Source organism: Phalaenopsis equestris, unplaced genomic scaffold (assembly GCF_001263595.1).
Source record: "Phalaenopsis equestris unplaced genomic scaffold, ASM126359v1 Scaffold000224, whole genome shotgun sequence".
Classification (NCBI taxonomy): Eukaryota; Viridiplantae; Streptophyta; class Magnoliopsida; order Asparagales; family Orchidaceae; genus Phalaenopsis; species Phalaenopsis equestris.
Window position 1 is genome coordinate 5,434,612 of NW_018164666.1, and position 16,665 is coordinate 5,451,276.

General features: G+C 35.4%; 1 protein-coding gene across 4 annotated transcripts; it reads right to left on the bottom strand.

Annotated features, from left to right (window-relative positions):
- Window positions 1-8,902, bottom strand: LOC110023454 (squamosa promoter-binding-like protein 12). Of its 4 annotated transcripts, none has more exons than XM_020722885.1 (5): window positions 8,674-8,902; window positions 7,325-8,024; window positions 6,009-6,145; window positions 1,075-1,344; window positions 1-535 (listed from the first exon to the last, which is right to left on the bottom strand). In XM_020722885.1, the coding sequence occupies exons 2-5, from the start codon at window positions 7,975-7,977 to the stop codon at window positions 165-167; spliced, it is 1,431 nt and encodes a 476-aa protein (XP_020578544.1). In that variant the 5' UTR covers window positions 7,978-8,024; window positions 8,674-8,902; the 3' UTR covers window positions 1-164. The 4 variants fall into 4 exon arrangements, with proteins under 4 accessions (XP_020578544.1, XP_020578543.1, XP_020578541.1 ...); XM_020722884.1 differs by lacking the exon at window positions 8,674-8,902 and adding an exon at window positions 8,248-8,641; XM_020722882.1 differs by lacking the exon at window positions 8,674-8,902 and adding an exon at window positions 8,558-8,618.
- Window positions 8,903-16,665: the final 7,763 nt, after the last annotated feature.

Sequence of the window (16,665 nt, forward strand, 5' to 3'; positions counted from 1 at the left end):
TGGAACTAAAACCAATGAATCTTCCTCAACCATACTTTTAGTCTCTCACAAAATTACAGAACATCAAGTTCTCAATGGTAATATATCAACATCCACTTCAATAATTATTTAGAAAACACAAAGTTGTCAAACCCTAAGAGAACAATAAGCCCTGCCAAGCCATTTCAGGTTTTGAACCCTAGAAAGTGCCCATCGGACTTGGAGAATACCTGATTTCCTTCAAATAAAGGGCTGTCAAAGGGAGCTTTGCTGAGATGGAAGTCTTGGAACTGACTTCCATTGCTGCTGAAATTGAAAGCCAGAGCTTGCTCGGTCAGCGAGCGGTCGTCTTGCCAGCATTCCAGCAGCGAGTTCGAAGCCTGAACCGGCGAAGGATGCGAAGCCGTGGCGGCGGTGGGGTTCGTTTTGGCGATGATCATATGGCTCTGTCCGGCGTTGCACGGACCGCATGAATCGTTTGACAGAAGAGAGAGAGCACTTCGAAGGTCCGGTGGTGCTCCGTTGAAGTTGGAAGCAGAGGCAGAAGCTTCCAGACCTGAACAAATCACAGATGTTGAAGAATATAGAATTAGCAGGGTGTAGATTTAAAAATTCAGTATTTGTTATGTGATATCAAAGATTTGAGAGTTATGTGTGTAAATATGAAAGTTTAGGTGTGCGACATATAAATACATAAGAATTATGGGCAGTGTATGCAAATGCCCCAAACAATTTCTATTTGTTTTCAACTCAATTCTCTTGTCCTCAGCTAAACTGATATGGAACATCAGGTTATTGAATATGAAGCAAACCTGTACTTAACAAGAATAACATAGTGCCAAAATGATAACACTTTTGTAACATTAAGAATTAGGTAGGACTGTAAAAATTGAAATTTTGGCATTTGATATGTAAATACATATCCAAATCTCTTGGTTTTCGGGTCAAAGTCCAAAGCTTGGCATAACCATGCAGTTGGGGATTTATAAAACTCAGTTAATTAAGTCCAAAAAAAATAAAACCTTAAATGCTAATGAAATCAAACTAAAGTTAAAAGAAGCAGAGCTACTATACAGATTAGAAAAAAGATATCACCTTGATTAAGGACCTCGGCAGTGGTGCCCTTGAACGGCATAGTTCTATTAAAGCCATGATGCGAAGTGGGAAAGTTATCAGAGAAATCCAAGAAAGGGAGATGCAAAGCTCCATCGACGCCTGCTTTTGTTGGTTTCGGCCAAGTTCCTTCTGATGTTGAAAGGCTAAAACCCGATGATTTCTCCCATAATGTGCTTGCAGAAGGCCTCGTATCGTTGACCGGACCTCGACTCAGAAAAAAATTCATTTGCTGTCCATTAGCTGCATCCACTGATTTTGGTTCAGATTTTGAGAAAAATAATTAGAGTAAGTAACTTTAAAGCAACATTAAAGCATATGGCATATCTGTAAGCAAGTCCTTATAACTAATAATAGCAAGGAATTTTCCTTTCCATATGTATGATAAGTGAAAGTTCCCTGTTTTATAAAGAGTTATGAAATGGTGTAAAAAAAAATGTAAGAAAATGCCACACAATTCTTATGTATTTACATATCTAACACCTAAACATTCATATTTACAACCATATCACTCAAATCTTTAACATCAGTACATTACATAAAAAATGCCACCAACGCCGTCTTTGTTGAAATGAAATACACATTTTCATGCATACGTTTAGGACACTAAAGTGTTATAAGAGTAAATATCAAATTTTGTGCATTAAATATGTAAACACGTAAGAATTGTAATTTACCAGAAGAATGTTATTGAAAGCAAACATTGCAGCATTCCTGAAGAATCCATAAAAGATAAATTGCAAGAAGAAAAAATGGCGTTGATTTGCAAATCAATGATCAAAACCTTCAAGCATGTGCAATATACATTCAAAAACAAACATGCCTTTCTTTGGCATCACTACCCTAATTTGAATAAGCTGATAAGCTCATAAATGAGGACCACAAATTCAATAAACCGCACTAAGGACATTTCTTACGGAATAATGTGGGAAATCTTAATCATAGGCAAAGGAGAATAAAATTCATTATACTCCAAGAAAATTATAAAATGGCAGTGGCGGCTGCCTCCTTCACATAACAAACCTAGTATGTGTGTGTGTGCAACATAATAAGCTATATCCTTCCCGAGAGTAGGGCTGTCAATTTGGTTCGTTGTTCGTGAACAGGTTCGGTTTGTTCTTAAAACCTAACGAGCCGAACACGAACAAATTTTTAAGCTTGAAATGTAAGCAAGCCGAACATTAATATATTATATATATTTATGTCTAAGTTTAAATCATAACACCTCATGTGGCAATGTGGTTAGTGTCTTTTTTTGTATGAATTTGATTCAGGTTTGAATCCCACATTTTACATCTATTTTTCTCAATTTTAGTTTAACGAGTCAATTTCGAGCTGAACACGAGCCAAGTCCAAGCTCGCTCAAACTCGGCTCGTTTACAGCCCTACCCGAGATATATTGTATGGGTAAGCTATAGGTATGTAATAGGGTTAATTCTAATGTGAGGTGTGATGGACGGCTGAGGTATGTTTCGATTCCCTGCTACTCTTCAGCTTTCCCTCTAGGCTTTGCTCTCTCTCTCTCTGTCTCTCTCTCTCTCTCTCTCTATTCTTCATGGTGCTAGAGCCATGAGCTCAAGCTTATTCTAGCTTCCCTTCCCCCTCTCACCGGTGGTCAAGCAGCTTTTAACACAGGACCCGTGAGCAGTCCGATCGGGATCGGCATCCAAAGCTACGCAAAGATGATCGAACCTACCCGTGCAAGTTATCAAGGTATCAACTCGATCTACAACATCAACACCAATGTCAACCTTACAAACCTCAGAAAATATGAATCCAATGATAATGGAGACAAATGTCCCCATATCGATTCCTCCTTCCCTCAAATTTCTCAAGAGCAACATCAAGAGCCTAACTCAAAACCGTTTATCTGCGGATAACTATCCTATATGGAAGGCTCAAGTTCTGAAGATTCTCACAGCGAATGGATATCTAGGGTTTCTAGAGGAAAGCATACATTGCCCTCAATTTACCGAAAATAGGGATGATATTCAGGTTTATAATCCAAACTATGCCGCATGGATTTTGATTGATCAAAACCTTTCAGCAGCTTTGTACACCAATCCTTCCTTAAGTATTACAACCCTCTACTACTACCAAGACATGGCATACAATTGCAAAATGATTGCAACCAACAAATCATTCAAGGCTTATTTAGCTCAAGAATGTCGTACACACTCTCTTCATGAACAATCAGGTGGTGATTCAATATCTACCATGTGTCAGAGCTCTTGTTGATAACATTAGAACAGTGGATGAAAGTTAGATACAAATGATATCATACTCTACACTCTCAATGGCCTACTGACAACCTACCAAGGATATATGACGGCAATCCGGACTCGACTATATCTCCTCAATCCTGATGACTTCTACTCTCTACTGTGTAGCGAAGAGATTAACATTGTAAGTGGCACACAAAATCACATGCAGCTACCCCAATCAACCCTCTACTTCTATGACCTCCACATATGAGCCAATCCAAGCCTCCACTACCTTCAACCAAAACTTCTCCCAATCCTCCACCTGCCGAAAATCCAGTGTCAGACCCTGCCTCCACACAAATACCCACTCCCCCACCACCATCTCCAATTCAGCCACACCATATGGTCAACTGAAGCTGCACCGACCACCTCAAACCGGTCACAATGTTGAACCTCTTCCACCAATTCAATCACCCACCAAATCCCACCACATACGCACATGCTGTGAAACATGCCCATTAGAGGTCTGTTATGAACGAAGAGTTGTAAGTCATGTAGACCTTAGTTGGCTACGTAGGTCGTTGTGGTGAGTTGTGAAACATTCATAGGCTATGGAAATTGGGATCGAGTGCTGCAAGAGTTGTGGATCACCTAGAAAATAGTTGGTGTGCTGCAACGAGAGAGCATTAAGAGTTCAAATAAAGTCACTGTCCTCAAGGTGCATTATTACACCATATTCGGGAGACGTTGTTGCACTGTATGTTGAGTGCATTATTACATCGTCATTATGGTGTGTCACTGCGTCATATTAGGGGAGTGTTGTTACATTGTCTTTGGGTTGCGTCATTGTCTATTGTACTGGACGAAGTAATGCTCTATCAGGTGTTTCATTGTTCCAAAACGTATGTTGAAATTTTGCAAGACATGTTGTATCTTCGTCAGAGTATGGAGTAGGTGGCGATCGATGGTAGTCAGCGGTATAGAGCAACCGACGGTTGTAGATGGTGACCAACAGGTGGTGTTTGATAGTGATTGGCGACTGCAGGAGCAGGAATAAATCACCATATTTTCAGTGTTAAAATGATACCACGCTTCTCTCATTCTCCCAGCTCGTCTTCTTGCTCTTGTCTTCTTCTGGCTCCATGCCTAGCTCCCCTCTCAAGTTGGGGGCATGGCTCTAAGAGAGTGTGAGTTATAAGGAAGGAATTTGAGCCGCTCTGATAGGATAGTCCGGAGAGCTTCCCTCAATTGGATAATATTTTATTAGCATTTAAGTGCCATAAGGTTAGAATTAAGTGATCTTGAAACAGTTGGATTTTTCTTGTCAAGATGCTCAATTTTACTGTAAGCTTGTAGAATTTGGAATCCATTTTGACCTTCAAATTATGTATTGAAAGCTACCAAAATGGTTAACAACTTATTTGAGGCTTTATTTGACTCGAATCGGACCAAATTTAGCATCATTGAGTCTGCCTTGTTGAGTCGACAATTTGACTATATGTTTATTGAAATCAAAGTTCTAAATGATTTCTAATTGAAGTTCGAGGATTTCTTCTTAAAACATTGTCACGGGATTTGCGCTATATCTCAAGATTCGTGCAAAATGATAGAGATTTGTTGATGACATACCAACACTATTAATACTTTATAAAAGTGACATACACATTTTAATACATAGATTTAAAACACCAAAGTGTTATATATGTAAATATGAATGTTAATGTGTAAGATTTCTAAATACACAAACGTACATGTGTGTGTGTGTGTGTGCATGCGTGCATCTAGACACTGCACGTTTGAACGACCAACTATGGGTCACGTCGCAATATTGCCTCAGTGAATGTAGGTGAGGACAAGAGTTGTCAAAAAGCAACATACAGTTGCTTGTTTTTCTACAGAAAATGAGTATCGCGTTCAAGCCTAGACGGGATCTGATACCTTGTGGCTCCGCCGACTCCTTGAGGAACTCGGTGCACCTCAATTGGAACCCACAAAAATCTCATGTGACAACCACTCAACAATTTTCGGCAATGGCTATAGCCACGAATCTGGTATTTTACGCTTGCACGAAATATGTCGAGATCGAACATCAATTTATAAAGGACTAAATCTACTCTCAACTCCTCCAAATTCACTACATCGGTACGGCAGATCAACCGGCCAACATCTTCACCAAACCATTGCCAAAGAAGAAATTCAAAGAGCTGCAGTCCAAGCTTCAAGTTTGTCCCAAACTCTATCAGCTTGATGGGGGGTAATAAACTCTTTAGTATAGAATAAGTTATACCCTTCCTGAGATATATTGTAAGGGTAAGCTACAGATATGTAATAGGGTTAATTCTGATGTAAGGGTGTGATGGACGACTGAGGTATGCTTCGGCTCCATGCTACTCTTCGGTTTTCCCTCTCTCTCTCTCTCTCTCTCTCTCTCTCTCTCTCTCTCTCTTCACAACACCCTGATAGAAATGATCCTAAAAGAATGGGTGAGAAAGTCATAAATTAATGAAATGCACCTTACCTGAGCGCTTGCATCAAAATATTCCAACAATGCCATATCTACTCAAAGAAATTCTATTTGGTTCAAAATGTAAATATAAGAATATAAAAGCTCAGCTTTAGTAATAAATCTTTATCAAGTATAATAAGAGACTAATAACACTTGTCATATGAGGGCTTTAATCAAACAAGAAATATTAAAAAATAGTCCCATACCATAAAATGATGAAGGAAGAACTGAAGAGTTGAATGAGATTGCTTCAGGCTGTGGTTTGCGTCGACGTGAGTTATGTTCGGATAAGCGTTTGCGACAGCTCCTTTTCTTTTGGTCAAACTCAGATAAATCATGGAACCTTAAACAAACACAACAAAAAATAGAAATCTGTAAAACCAGATTTTGAAATCAAATTGCATCAAGAAAGAATTGAATGGAACATGAACAAAAGAAACAATTCCATATCTTGTAAATTAAGGTAGGTTCTACTAATTTAATATAATTAATGTCCTATTAAACTGACAGTTATACCTCAATTCCCCATTGTCATATACATAGCTTGACCATCTTCATTTTTTTTTTTTTTGAGAAATTTACATGTAGCACACAATTCTTATGTATTTACATTTTGATGCTTTAAAACCTTTACATTAAAAAGTGTATGTTACTTTGAAAAGGTGATAATAGTGTTATTTTTTAAGATTTGAGTGCTATGCTAGTAAGTATGAAAGTTTAGGTGTTTGATATGTAATTACATAAGAATTGTGTGGTATGAATGTAAATGCCTCTCAAGTCAAGCTGCATCAGGAAAGCATTGAATCGAACATCAACAAAAGAAATGAATCCATATCTCTATAAATTCAGGGAGGTTTGACTAATTTACTGTAATTAATCCCCTATTTGACTGACAGTTCTACCTCAGTTCCCCATTGCCGTAAACATAGCTCGACTATCTTCAAAATATGTTGGGGCATTTACATACATACAACAGTTTTAATATACTTACATACTAGCAGCCAAACTTTCATATTTACATACATAACACTCTGACTTCAATATCACATCAAAAATACCACTACTGCTAACTTTTCAAAAGTGACTCTTTCAAGCATAGGTTGTTCTCTTGACACCAAAGTGTCATAAATGTAAATACAAAAAAATTGTTTGGTGTTTATGCAAATTTTCAAAATTTTTTTGGACGGCCAATAATAAGAAAATAGTAGTTTGAATGTAAAGGGAACCCAATGCATAAGAATCACATAACTTATATTAAACAAAAATGCATCTAAAAAATTAGAAAAAAGGAAGATTTACATGCATGCCACTCAATTCCTATGCATTTACATATCTAACAACCAAACTTCAAATTTTTATGCATGAAAATGTATCACTTTTTTAAAGTTAAAATAGTGACATTTTTTTTGTCATATGAAAAATTTGTGTTAGATATGTAAATCCATAAGAATTGACTGGTATGTATGTAAACTCCCAGAAAAAGAGATAGAAAATTTTCAGCAACACAAGTTAGAAACAGTACCTGCTACACTGTTGACAAAACCGTCGCTCTTGGCCGGCAATAATAACCTTGGGGCTTTTAGAATGGTTTTCACATACTCTGTGCTTCCGATGATAATCTTTTGCTCCAATCAGATCGATATTGCACCCTTCAACCTGGCAATAAGTATTCTGAGTCGCTTGATGAGACACACGAGCTTTCTTAACTGAAGTATCTTCTTGCGTGATTGAAGTCTTGACGTTTGCCCTACCAAAGTCCTCAAAATAAGTTCTTTTGCCGAGTTTTAGACCCAGCTGCGGCTCTCCGGCACCGCTCCGTCGAACTATCGCCGGCGATGTTTCGGCATCTTCACCTGTGACAGGTTCGTTGTTCTTGTTCGGATTCTGATGTAAACCTTCCAGGGCTTCGAAGTTCAACTCTGATGTAAAAACTCCAACTTTTGATGAAGAGCCGACGGATGCTGAGACGGAGCTTCTGGATGAGCCATTACCTAGGTCTGAACCAGAAGAAGTTCCGCTGCCAGATGAATACACAGATCCATTACTGATTACTCCGCCATCTTCAGTCCTCCATTCAGCCTGCGTTGTAAACTTGGTTATCTCGCTTTCTTTCCCGGAAAACAAGGCGAGATTTTCCCACTCCCACTGTAAGGGAGCCTTTAAGTTCCAGTCCATTTTAGCAGAAAGGCTCCGGGAAATAGAGCTTTTGCGCCGATTTTTTCCTACAAAACGAAAAAGGAGCGGGCTTTGTTAAAAAGTCATAATTTATTTATGCTGGCTTAGTCAAAATCAACCAGAACAACTAAAACAAACAGAAAACATCGTCGAACTGGGCAGTATGTGCAAAACAGAACCCATGGTCGCAAATCATTGTACAGAGCTAAGGAAAACTCACAAGGAGAACCGTAATCGAGGATTGTTAAGGGAAAATTATACAAATCTTACCTTAAAAATCATGCCAATAGAAGCATCAACTCAACACCGGCGCACAGTTTCTAACAGATAAATCCATTGTTCTTAACAAGTAAAATAGTTGAAGATCCAAACAACAAACCCAACTAAAACAATGCCCCCAGAACTAAATCAAACGACTGTAAGAAAGCGAAATAAAAAAAAGAGGCAAGTAAAAAGAAGCTCTTGACTTCACCCCACAGATCCCATCCCCGAAACCCTAAACCAACCAGGGATCCCAATTATTTGCTTTCCAGATCAACTGAAGCAGCAATACGTTGCCAATAATAGTGAAGAAACACACCCCAAATCCCCATTATTGACTCATTACGCACTAGATCTCCAAGTCGCCCAACCAACACACTCAATAAGTCAGTCCTAGCGGCCTAGAGCTATAACATCCAAAACTAAAAGCAATACCTTTCAAAAAAGCAACCTTTCCCCCTTTTCCGTGTCGTCTTCCTCCATTTAACTTTCGATAGCCTCTTGCTTTCGCCTCTGAACCACAAGGCTGGCACCCTCGAATTTTTACAGTAGGTCTAATCAAAATAATAACTTCTGAACTATTTCAGCACATGGGAATGCCGATGGATCACAGAAAAACTAAAAAAAATCTTCTACTTATAGCCTACGGTGACAACAGTATGTGTACAGAGTAAACAGTATGGAAAACTTTGACTTAAGCCGATATCACAAGAATGAGATACATTAATGGTAGTGAGCGCAGATGAAGCGGATGCGATATCATAATTCCCATTCCTTTCAGGATGGGAGAAATTAGTACATAGATGGTTAGCCCTACCGGCATATCCGACTTTGGGCGTTGGTATGGAGGACAAATCAGTACTCCACGAATATAGGAAAACATGTTAAAAACAACAACAAAAAAGGGCTACAAGTGAGTACATAAATGGAGATAATTGCAGGCTGCTTGGTTGGTGCTTGTTTAAGTACTTGTAAATTTGGTAGGCAATATTTAAAACTCCACATAATTATATAGTTAATTTATGAAAATAAATAAAATTTATAGGTAATAATTAAAATATTTTTTTAAAAATATGATTAATTAGTGATCCAATTGGTGCCTTCCAAGAGATGAGTCCTAGCATCACAGTCTCCAAATCTTTGAGTTCTTGCTAAGTTGAACAATAAGATTTAATGGATAATGTGATGATAAAATACTTCTAATTATCAATAAATTTAAGCATTTACCTCGTCCATGTGAATGCTTTAGCTTGGCCTAATAGTCTTTAGAGAGCAATTTAAATAGTTGTTAGCCTTATAATACTCCTTGCTCTTATGTCTATATAAATTTTCAAGAATGTTTGTAATTGCAAGGGATTCTCATTTTACATCTTTAGTTAATAGGAGGATAGAAATTAGAGATGCATAAAGATTTTGCACTTATATTAATAAGTAGAAAGCATCACATAAAAGATATAATTTTTTTTATATAAAAACATGAGAATTAAAAAACTATGAAGCCTAGCTTAATTGAGATAACTTTCATTACTATAGATCAATGATTATAAAGAATATCATTCATCATAACTAAAACTATGCCAATGTAATGTAATAGACATGAATCATGGTATGCATCTCCTATAAAGTAATAGGAGGATATTAAGCCAAAGTTATAATCACTTGATGATTATTTGATAATAGTTAATGGTGGATGTATCGAGGATAAAGGGTAGTCAACTTAATCATTTTTTTTAATAAAAGGGAGAAAATGTGGTTGTTAGATTCGGACTATTTATATGTGTGGAATGATGGTTGAAAGAAAATTTTGAAGGTCAAATGATAATAAGATGTCAAATTTGTTGTTCTAATAATAGTGAGGATTAGTAGACATATAGATGGGTATCATGGCTAATAAAAATTAAACAAAAATCATGAATAGGTTTTATAAGATGATTGTTATGGAATGTAGGAGAATGGATGATGATGACATAATCAAAATGTCATTTTCCAGATATAAGATGGAACTTTATAACCAATATGGAGGGGCGTAGTTGTTAGATATCGATTGTCATTACATGCTAGTGTGGCTGATAGATGTTGTAAGTATATTATTGAAAAGTATTAGTGACGGGAAATGTTGGATAGTAGGTGTTCAGCTTAGTCGTTCTCTTGATTATAATGCTATAAAAAAAAACTCATTTTGTACTTTTGATTGCATTAATTCAATGGTAACTTCATTATATTTATGTATGCATGTGAATTTATGTGTGTTTACATACATATAAATAGTGACTTATATGTTTATATGATTTATATATGACTTTTAAGAAAGCTTTAATTCATAAATAATTTATGTTTGGCCGTAAAAAAAAATATAATCAATTTATTAGTTTAAAGCCAAATAATACTAAAGCTTGATTAAGCTCAACTCGCTTACACCCCTATCTTATACATATGAGACCTAAGGATTGGTAAGATGTAGAATTTGGATATTAGTGGCTAACAATTATTGATTGTTTGTTGTTAACAAACAATATTCGAACATTGAAAATTAAAAAGTTGGGTTATAGTGAGTTGACAAATTGATTGCTAACAATATTTGAGGGGCATTCTAATAATCAAAAGTATAAGCTTCAGACATTATTGGACGATGAATGTTGAAGGAAGGTCAAGCTTTAACTGTCATAAGCTGGTAACAATGGTGTTGATGGACGTTAACAGTTGTTGACGTCTATCATTAGATGATGAAAATAATGAGTGTTGACGTAAAGTGATAGTTGGTGGTTAATGACAACAAATAGAGCACTAAAATTATTTGTTAATCTCATCTGTTGAAATGCTCTCTTGATTGTGTAAACGTAAAGTATAAATAAATTTTTTAAACATTACTTCAAATAATTCTTTCAAAAAATTTTACAATTTATCAAACAGAAAGTAAGTTTTTTTGTGACTCGCATCCAATAAAAGAGGTGAATTAGGAGATCGGATGGGGTTGGAAAGCACATGAACTCTCATCTAATCAAAAGCTAATAGACACCTCATAAGTTAACCACGGGGCTTTGAGCTTAAAAGGGTTCTCCCACGATGTACAATGACTAAAATTAAATAGTAGTCATACGAACTCTACAATAGACTTAGCCAAAGCATTGCCCTGCGCTTAGCTGCTATAAAAGGAGGACAATAAAGCGGGAGGGAGAGAAAACTTTGTATTATAGTGAACTTAAAATTGAACCATCTTAGGTTCGTTAATGATTTCATTTATTAACATACAGAATTTGGAGGGTGTTTAACCCCTTAAAGATTCTCAAAAACTTTTCAGTTAGACTAATGAGTTCTTTATTTATGCCCAATTGAACTTAAATGTAGATGTGCTTGCTATCATTAGATTGGGTCATCAAACTAAATTATTTCAAATCTCATGAAATTGAAAACTAAAATATCTTAAAGCAAAATTTAAAATTTTAAGGCCAATTGAGTTGTCTTGTTGCTACTTTTTTTTTCATCAAAATTGAAATTTATTAACATTAATTTGTGGCGGCTACCCAACATCTATTTATCAAAACAATGTTGTATTCTTAATGTTCTTGTAGAAGAAACACTTAATCTTCTATGAAAAATTCTCATACATTGATATAAGAATTTAGAAAATTACCTGGCATAATTCTATCAACGATGAAATTTGACATTTTCTTATTTAATTGATTTAAACGAATGATATATTTGTTTCATCTTTTTTTTATGGTTATCAATGCCCGCATCTAGAATTAGAGACCACAGCTAGAAAGTTATCACCACACTAGTCAGAGCCTTCAAGAAAATGCAGATTTTAGCAGCAACTTTTTATTGCACTCTATTGAAACAGACAAAACTGCAGTGTGGTGTCGCACCACCTCCCCAAGAAGACCCTAAAATACAATATACACTTAGATTAGTTATATTAGTAATTAGCAAATAATTTAAAAGAAATTTAATACAAGCAAAATAGTAAAATAAATGATGTATCAATTAGGATTGACACTTGGGAATGCGTCACAACATTTGTCTATATATGATTTAATGGGGATGAGAGAGTTGGCACAATCTCTCTTTAGCGTCCCATCAAAGAAATACTCCAATTATTGAATTCGACAAGCGAGCCCTTACTCCCTCACGCATGACAAAAATCTGTGTTAAATGATAAATTATAAAATATGTGATCAAATTATTTGTTTTGCAGTCATGACCTTTGCAATTTTTCTTACTTATTTTACTAAATTCGATAAATAAAAACTATTACATAATAAGCCCATAAGGCGTCATGTATGAAAAAATTGAAATTTAAATGTGTAATATGTAAATACATAAGAATTGGAAAAAATATTACATCACGACACGACGTGTCCAATGAAATCACTTCATGGCAAAAAAAATAGGAGGTGATCGACCCGGTAACACAAGAAAATATTCCTCTCGTGTCATTCAGGTGTTATTGTTTGTTATTCATGTGTTATTGTATGTTATCCATGCGTTATTGTGTTCTGAGAATATTTTTGATATTATTATAACACAATAACACAATAACACATCAACAATATTTGAATAACACACAATAACACATGAATAACACGAGGTGAATATTCTCATGTGTTACAGGGCCGATCACCTTTACGGCATAATTTCATTAAACTTCACACGTCCTGATGTAATAGTTTTTTTTCTAAGAATTGAGTGATATATACATAAATCTTCCATTTTAAACGCATTAGCTGTTAACTTTCAATAATTGTGATTAAAGTCACCTAACATTTTTTAAAATATATAGAAAAAAAAAATCACCCAACAATTTCTTTTGATTGATTGACAATGATAATTAGTGATTTAGTGATATGACAAATAAAATATTTTTTTTTTAAATTGACAGTTCTAATTATTCTAAGCATAATTTGCAACGTGGATTATTGCAAATCAACCATCAATTGGGGTTTAAATTGTAATTTACAGAACTTTATGTGTTGCGGAAAAGACCTCTGCGGTGGCAAAATGCCTATGATCGGCCTTTTAGAATCCATTAGCGAAAAATGAAGAGTAGAAAAACATGGCAAAATTATGGGCACTATTCAAATAGTGGAATGCCACAGCGTCCAATTGAAGGGGAAGTGTTGTAGTTATTGCCTGCCCCACTAGTGGTGGATATAACTGTAATGGTGTGTTGTATTGAATATTTAAGAATAAGTTTAACCCATATCATTAGATTTTTTATTTATTTATTTATTTATTTATTTATTTTTTTTTGCATATATAGCGTCTCGGCACCGTATGTGCAACACCAAGTTAGTAGCGCCCCAACGCCGCCCGGGCTCAGTCCAGATTCAAAACTAGACAACACCATATTGAAACGTATGAATACAACACACCAATGTCCCGCTAGAGTGTCGCGACGCCCCAACACCAGTAACCGATTTTGGTCGAATTTTCACATATGTATTCTATTTTGTTGAATGGAATATGTTGGATTTCGAGTTTTCTTGTGCAAATGAGTGGATAAGAGTGTCCTGGAGTTTTCAAAGGTTTAGAGATGCTTGAGTGTGATGTAATTTGTGCAATTCTCATAATTTTCTTCATATTGAATTCCTTGGTATAGTATGACTTTGATTTATTCTCCTTCTGATGTTTTTCCATGCTAAATATGTTCCTTATTTTGCTCTCTTCTATTCAAAGTTTTAACATCTCCCAACATAATGATTATAATTTTAAGGTCAATGTGTTATAAATATAAATATGACCAGACTTAGGTGTTATATGTAATTATATAAAAATTGTGTGGTGTGTTTGTAAATCTTCCCCTTTTTTTATTTTGCACTCCCGATTAAGTGATATTAGGTGAATATTTTTTGTACTTTTATTACGATTGAAGAAAATTTAAGAGTGCATGACCTTCATGACTATCCGACATGATTGAGTTGATTATTGATACCGAATAATTCGTGATATTTAAAAAACTATATATTAGGGGAAACTTATTCTATCAAGCCCCCTAATGTAGAGATGCATTTGGAGTCCATTGATATGTGGGCACGTGGTTTCAAGGACCCACACTCAAATCTCTAGAAAATAAAAAAGAAAACACACGCTCTTTCCTGTGATCTGGACCGGTAACATAGGGGAATATTCCTCCCGTGTTATTATGCGTTATTCAAGTATTATTATAGTGATATTAATGTGTTATTGTGTTATTATAACACCGGGAATATTCCCAGAACATAATAACACATAAACACCACAACAATAACACCTGAATAACGCGGAATAACATGGGGGGAATATTTCAATATGCTAAAACAAATTTTTTTTTATTTTTTGTCACATTCACATGATATGATTTCATTAGATTCTGAACATATCCGTACGTTCGGAGTCCCGATGTAATATTTGCTCCACTTGAGGAGATTCATTTCATATCAGATATGTATTAAAAAGTATAGTTTAAAAATATTAAATAATCTCAATGAGACGAATCAACAGCATTAAAAGTCATTTAGCACAATTCTAAAGGAGCCCATATAAACTACTTAAAATATAATTAGAGGTTTTGTGATATTAAATAATGGACCAAATTATGAAATGAACTTTGAATCTTATTTACTCATCAAAATAAGTGTGAGGGGGAATTTAATGAGCTTAAAATTTCTATATTTTTTATGTCATTAAGGTGCTAAAATTTTGAAAAGGATGCCCGTGCTCAAGATAATTAATATGACCTATCTAACAAAATCCATATAGGAATTGCATCGAACACTCAGACGTAGATCGAATGCAAATCCAACGTTATTTAAGTGTTATCGTCACATTTGTGTCCGATATTTCCGACATTAATTCAGGGGTCGGTAATGTTATTTCTGTCGAACGTACGTTTAGATATTTCGACGTAAATAATTTGCGTCGGGTTTGGGGTCGTATTAGCGTCAAACTTGTTCAAATACAAAACATGCATCGAAATTTGTGTTAGAAATTATCAGAAGATAAAGATTAGCGTCGGATTACTGTCTCATTTGCATCAGAAAATCTCGTAAGACAATGAAATATTATTGTCGAATTAGCGTCGGAATTTGCATCAAAAAACATACTTAAATATGAAACATTGAAAAAACAAAATATCAATTACATTTCTACAACTTGTACAAAAACACATTTATCAACCAAAATCACATGCCACATTAAGCATAGTCATATCATATATCACATATCTATCATTAATAAAAGGAAAACACTGTCACAAAGTGTCACAAGTAAGAATAGTAAAGTTAATCTAAAAAAATTTTGCATCAAATGTTCAATATAATGCTTACAAATGAAAGAAAACATTAAAAAAACTACTCATTATTTCCATCATCATCATCCTCCTCCTTCTGCACGGATGTCATCGGTTGTTTGCCCCAACTATCTGTGACGGTCTCCGGCATGCACACTGAAGAGTCCCCGACTCTATGTTGGACTTCTAGCATCTGTTTGTGCAACTGACACATCTATTCATTCATTTCAACCACATGGTCTAGCTGTGAGGAGCTCAGGGAACTAATAACGAGATCATGGGAGAGCTCAGTCTTGAATACTATGCCTTGCGCTCCAAGGCAATAAACCCTTCTTTGCTGCCTCCCTGTCGCCTGGGTTCAAAGCTCGTACTCGGACTGCGCAGTAGTAGACTGACTATCACTGCTGCTGGCGAAACCCTGGGTCTGATAGGCTAAGTGCCTCTCTCAGAGCCACTCGAACTCTTCCTACATAATGAAAACCAGCATTTAATTGATGTTTTCAACACTTAGAGTCAAAATAAACTTTTAATTTAAGGTTTGTAATTTACAACAACTCGTCTGGAATGCTTCAAGACCCATTGTGTAATCATCGGGTGCAGAAGAGTACGAACATGCAACTCTACGATGGAGGGAGAGCGGCTCAACTCATTGGTTCGTGGTGCGTAAGAAAATGGCTAGAACAAAGAAGTTACTCCAAAAATTAAATTAATGTGTAAATATCTAAAAAAACTTACCAACCTCCTGTAGTGCTACATATGGTAAACTGATCCGCCATTATGGAGCGCAACTTGACAGCGACTTTATATATGCTTTAAAATACAAGTATTTAATACTGCTGCTAAAAAATTTAATTCATCAACAATGACACCAAAACTTTAACAACGGTTATAGATTCGATAAAGATGTATATATATAATATTCAATAATGGTAAAGTCACATTTATCAACGCAAGTATACGTATTGTTCAAGTAATATAGGGCTCTAATGGAGTCCTAGATATCGATCCCGCAGGGAGTAATATTAGAACTACGAACTAAGATTTTAGAAAATCAATACTTAATCACAATAATATAATTCAAATTGCTTATCTGTCACTAATAGGCAATTGATATGTAATTTTAATAATAATAATTCTTAAATAACTAATTACTAATTATT

Coding starts and splice junctions, on each gene's coding strand:
- LOC110023454 (XM_020722882.1), bottom strand. Junction 6,146..7,324: donor TTTTGTCAACAGTGTAGCAG/GTACTGTTTCTA, acceptor TGTTTGTTTAAG/GTTCCATGATTTATCTGAGT. Junction 1,345..6,008: donor TCTTCCTTCATCATTTTATG/GTATGGGACTAT, acceptor AACCAAAATCAG/TGGATGCAGCTAATGGACAG.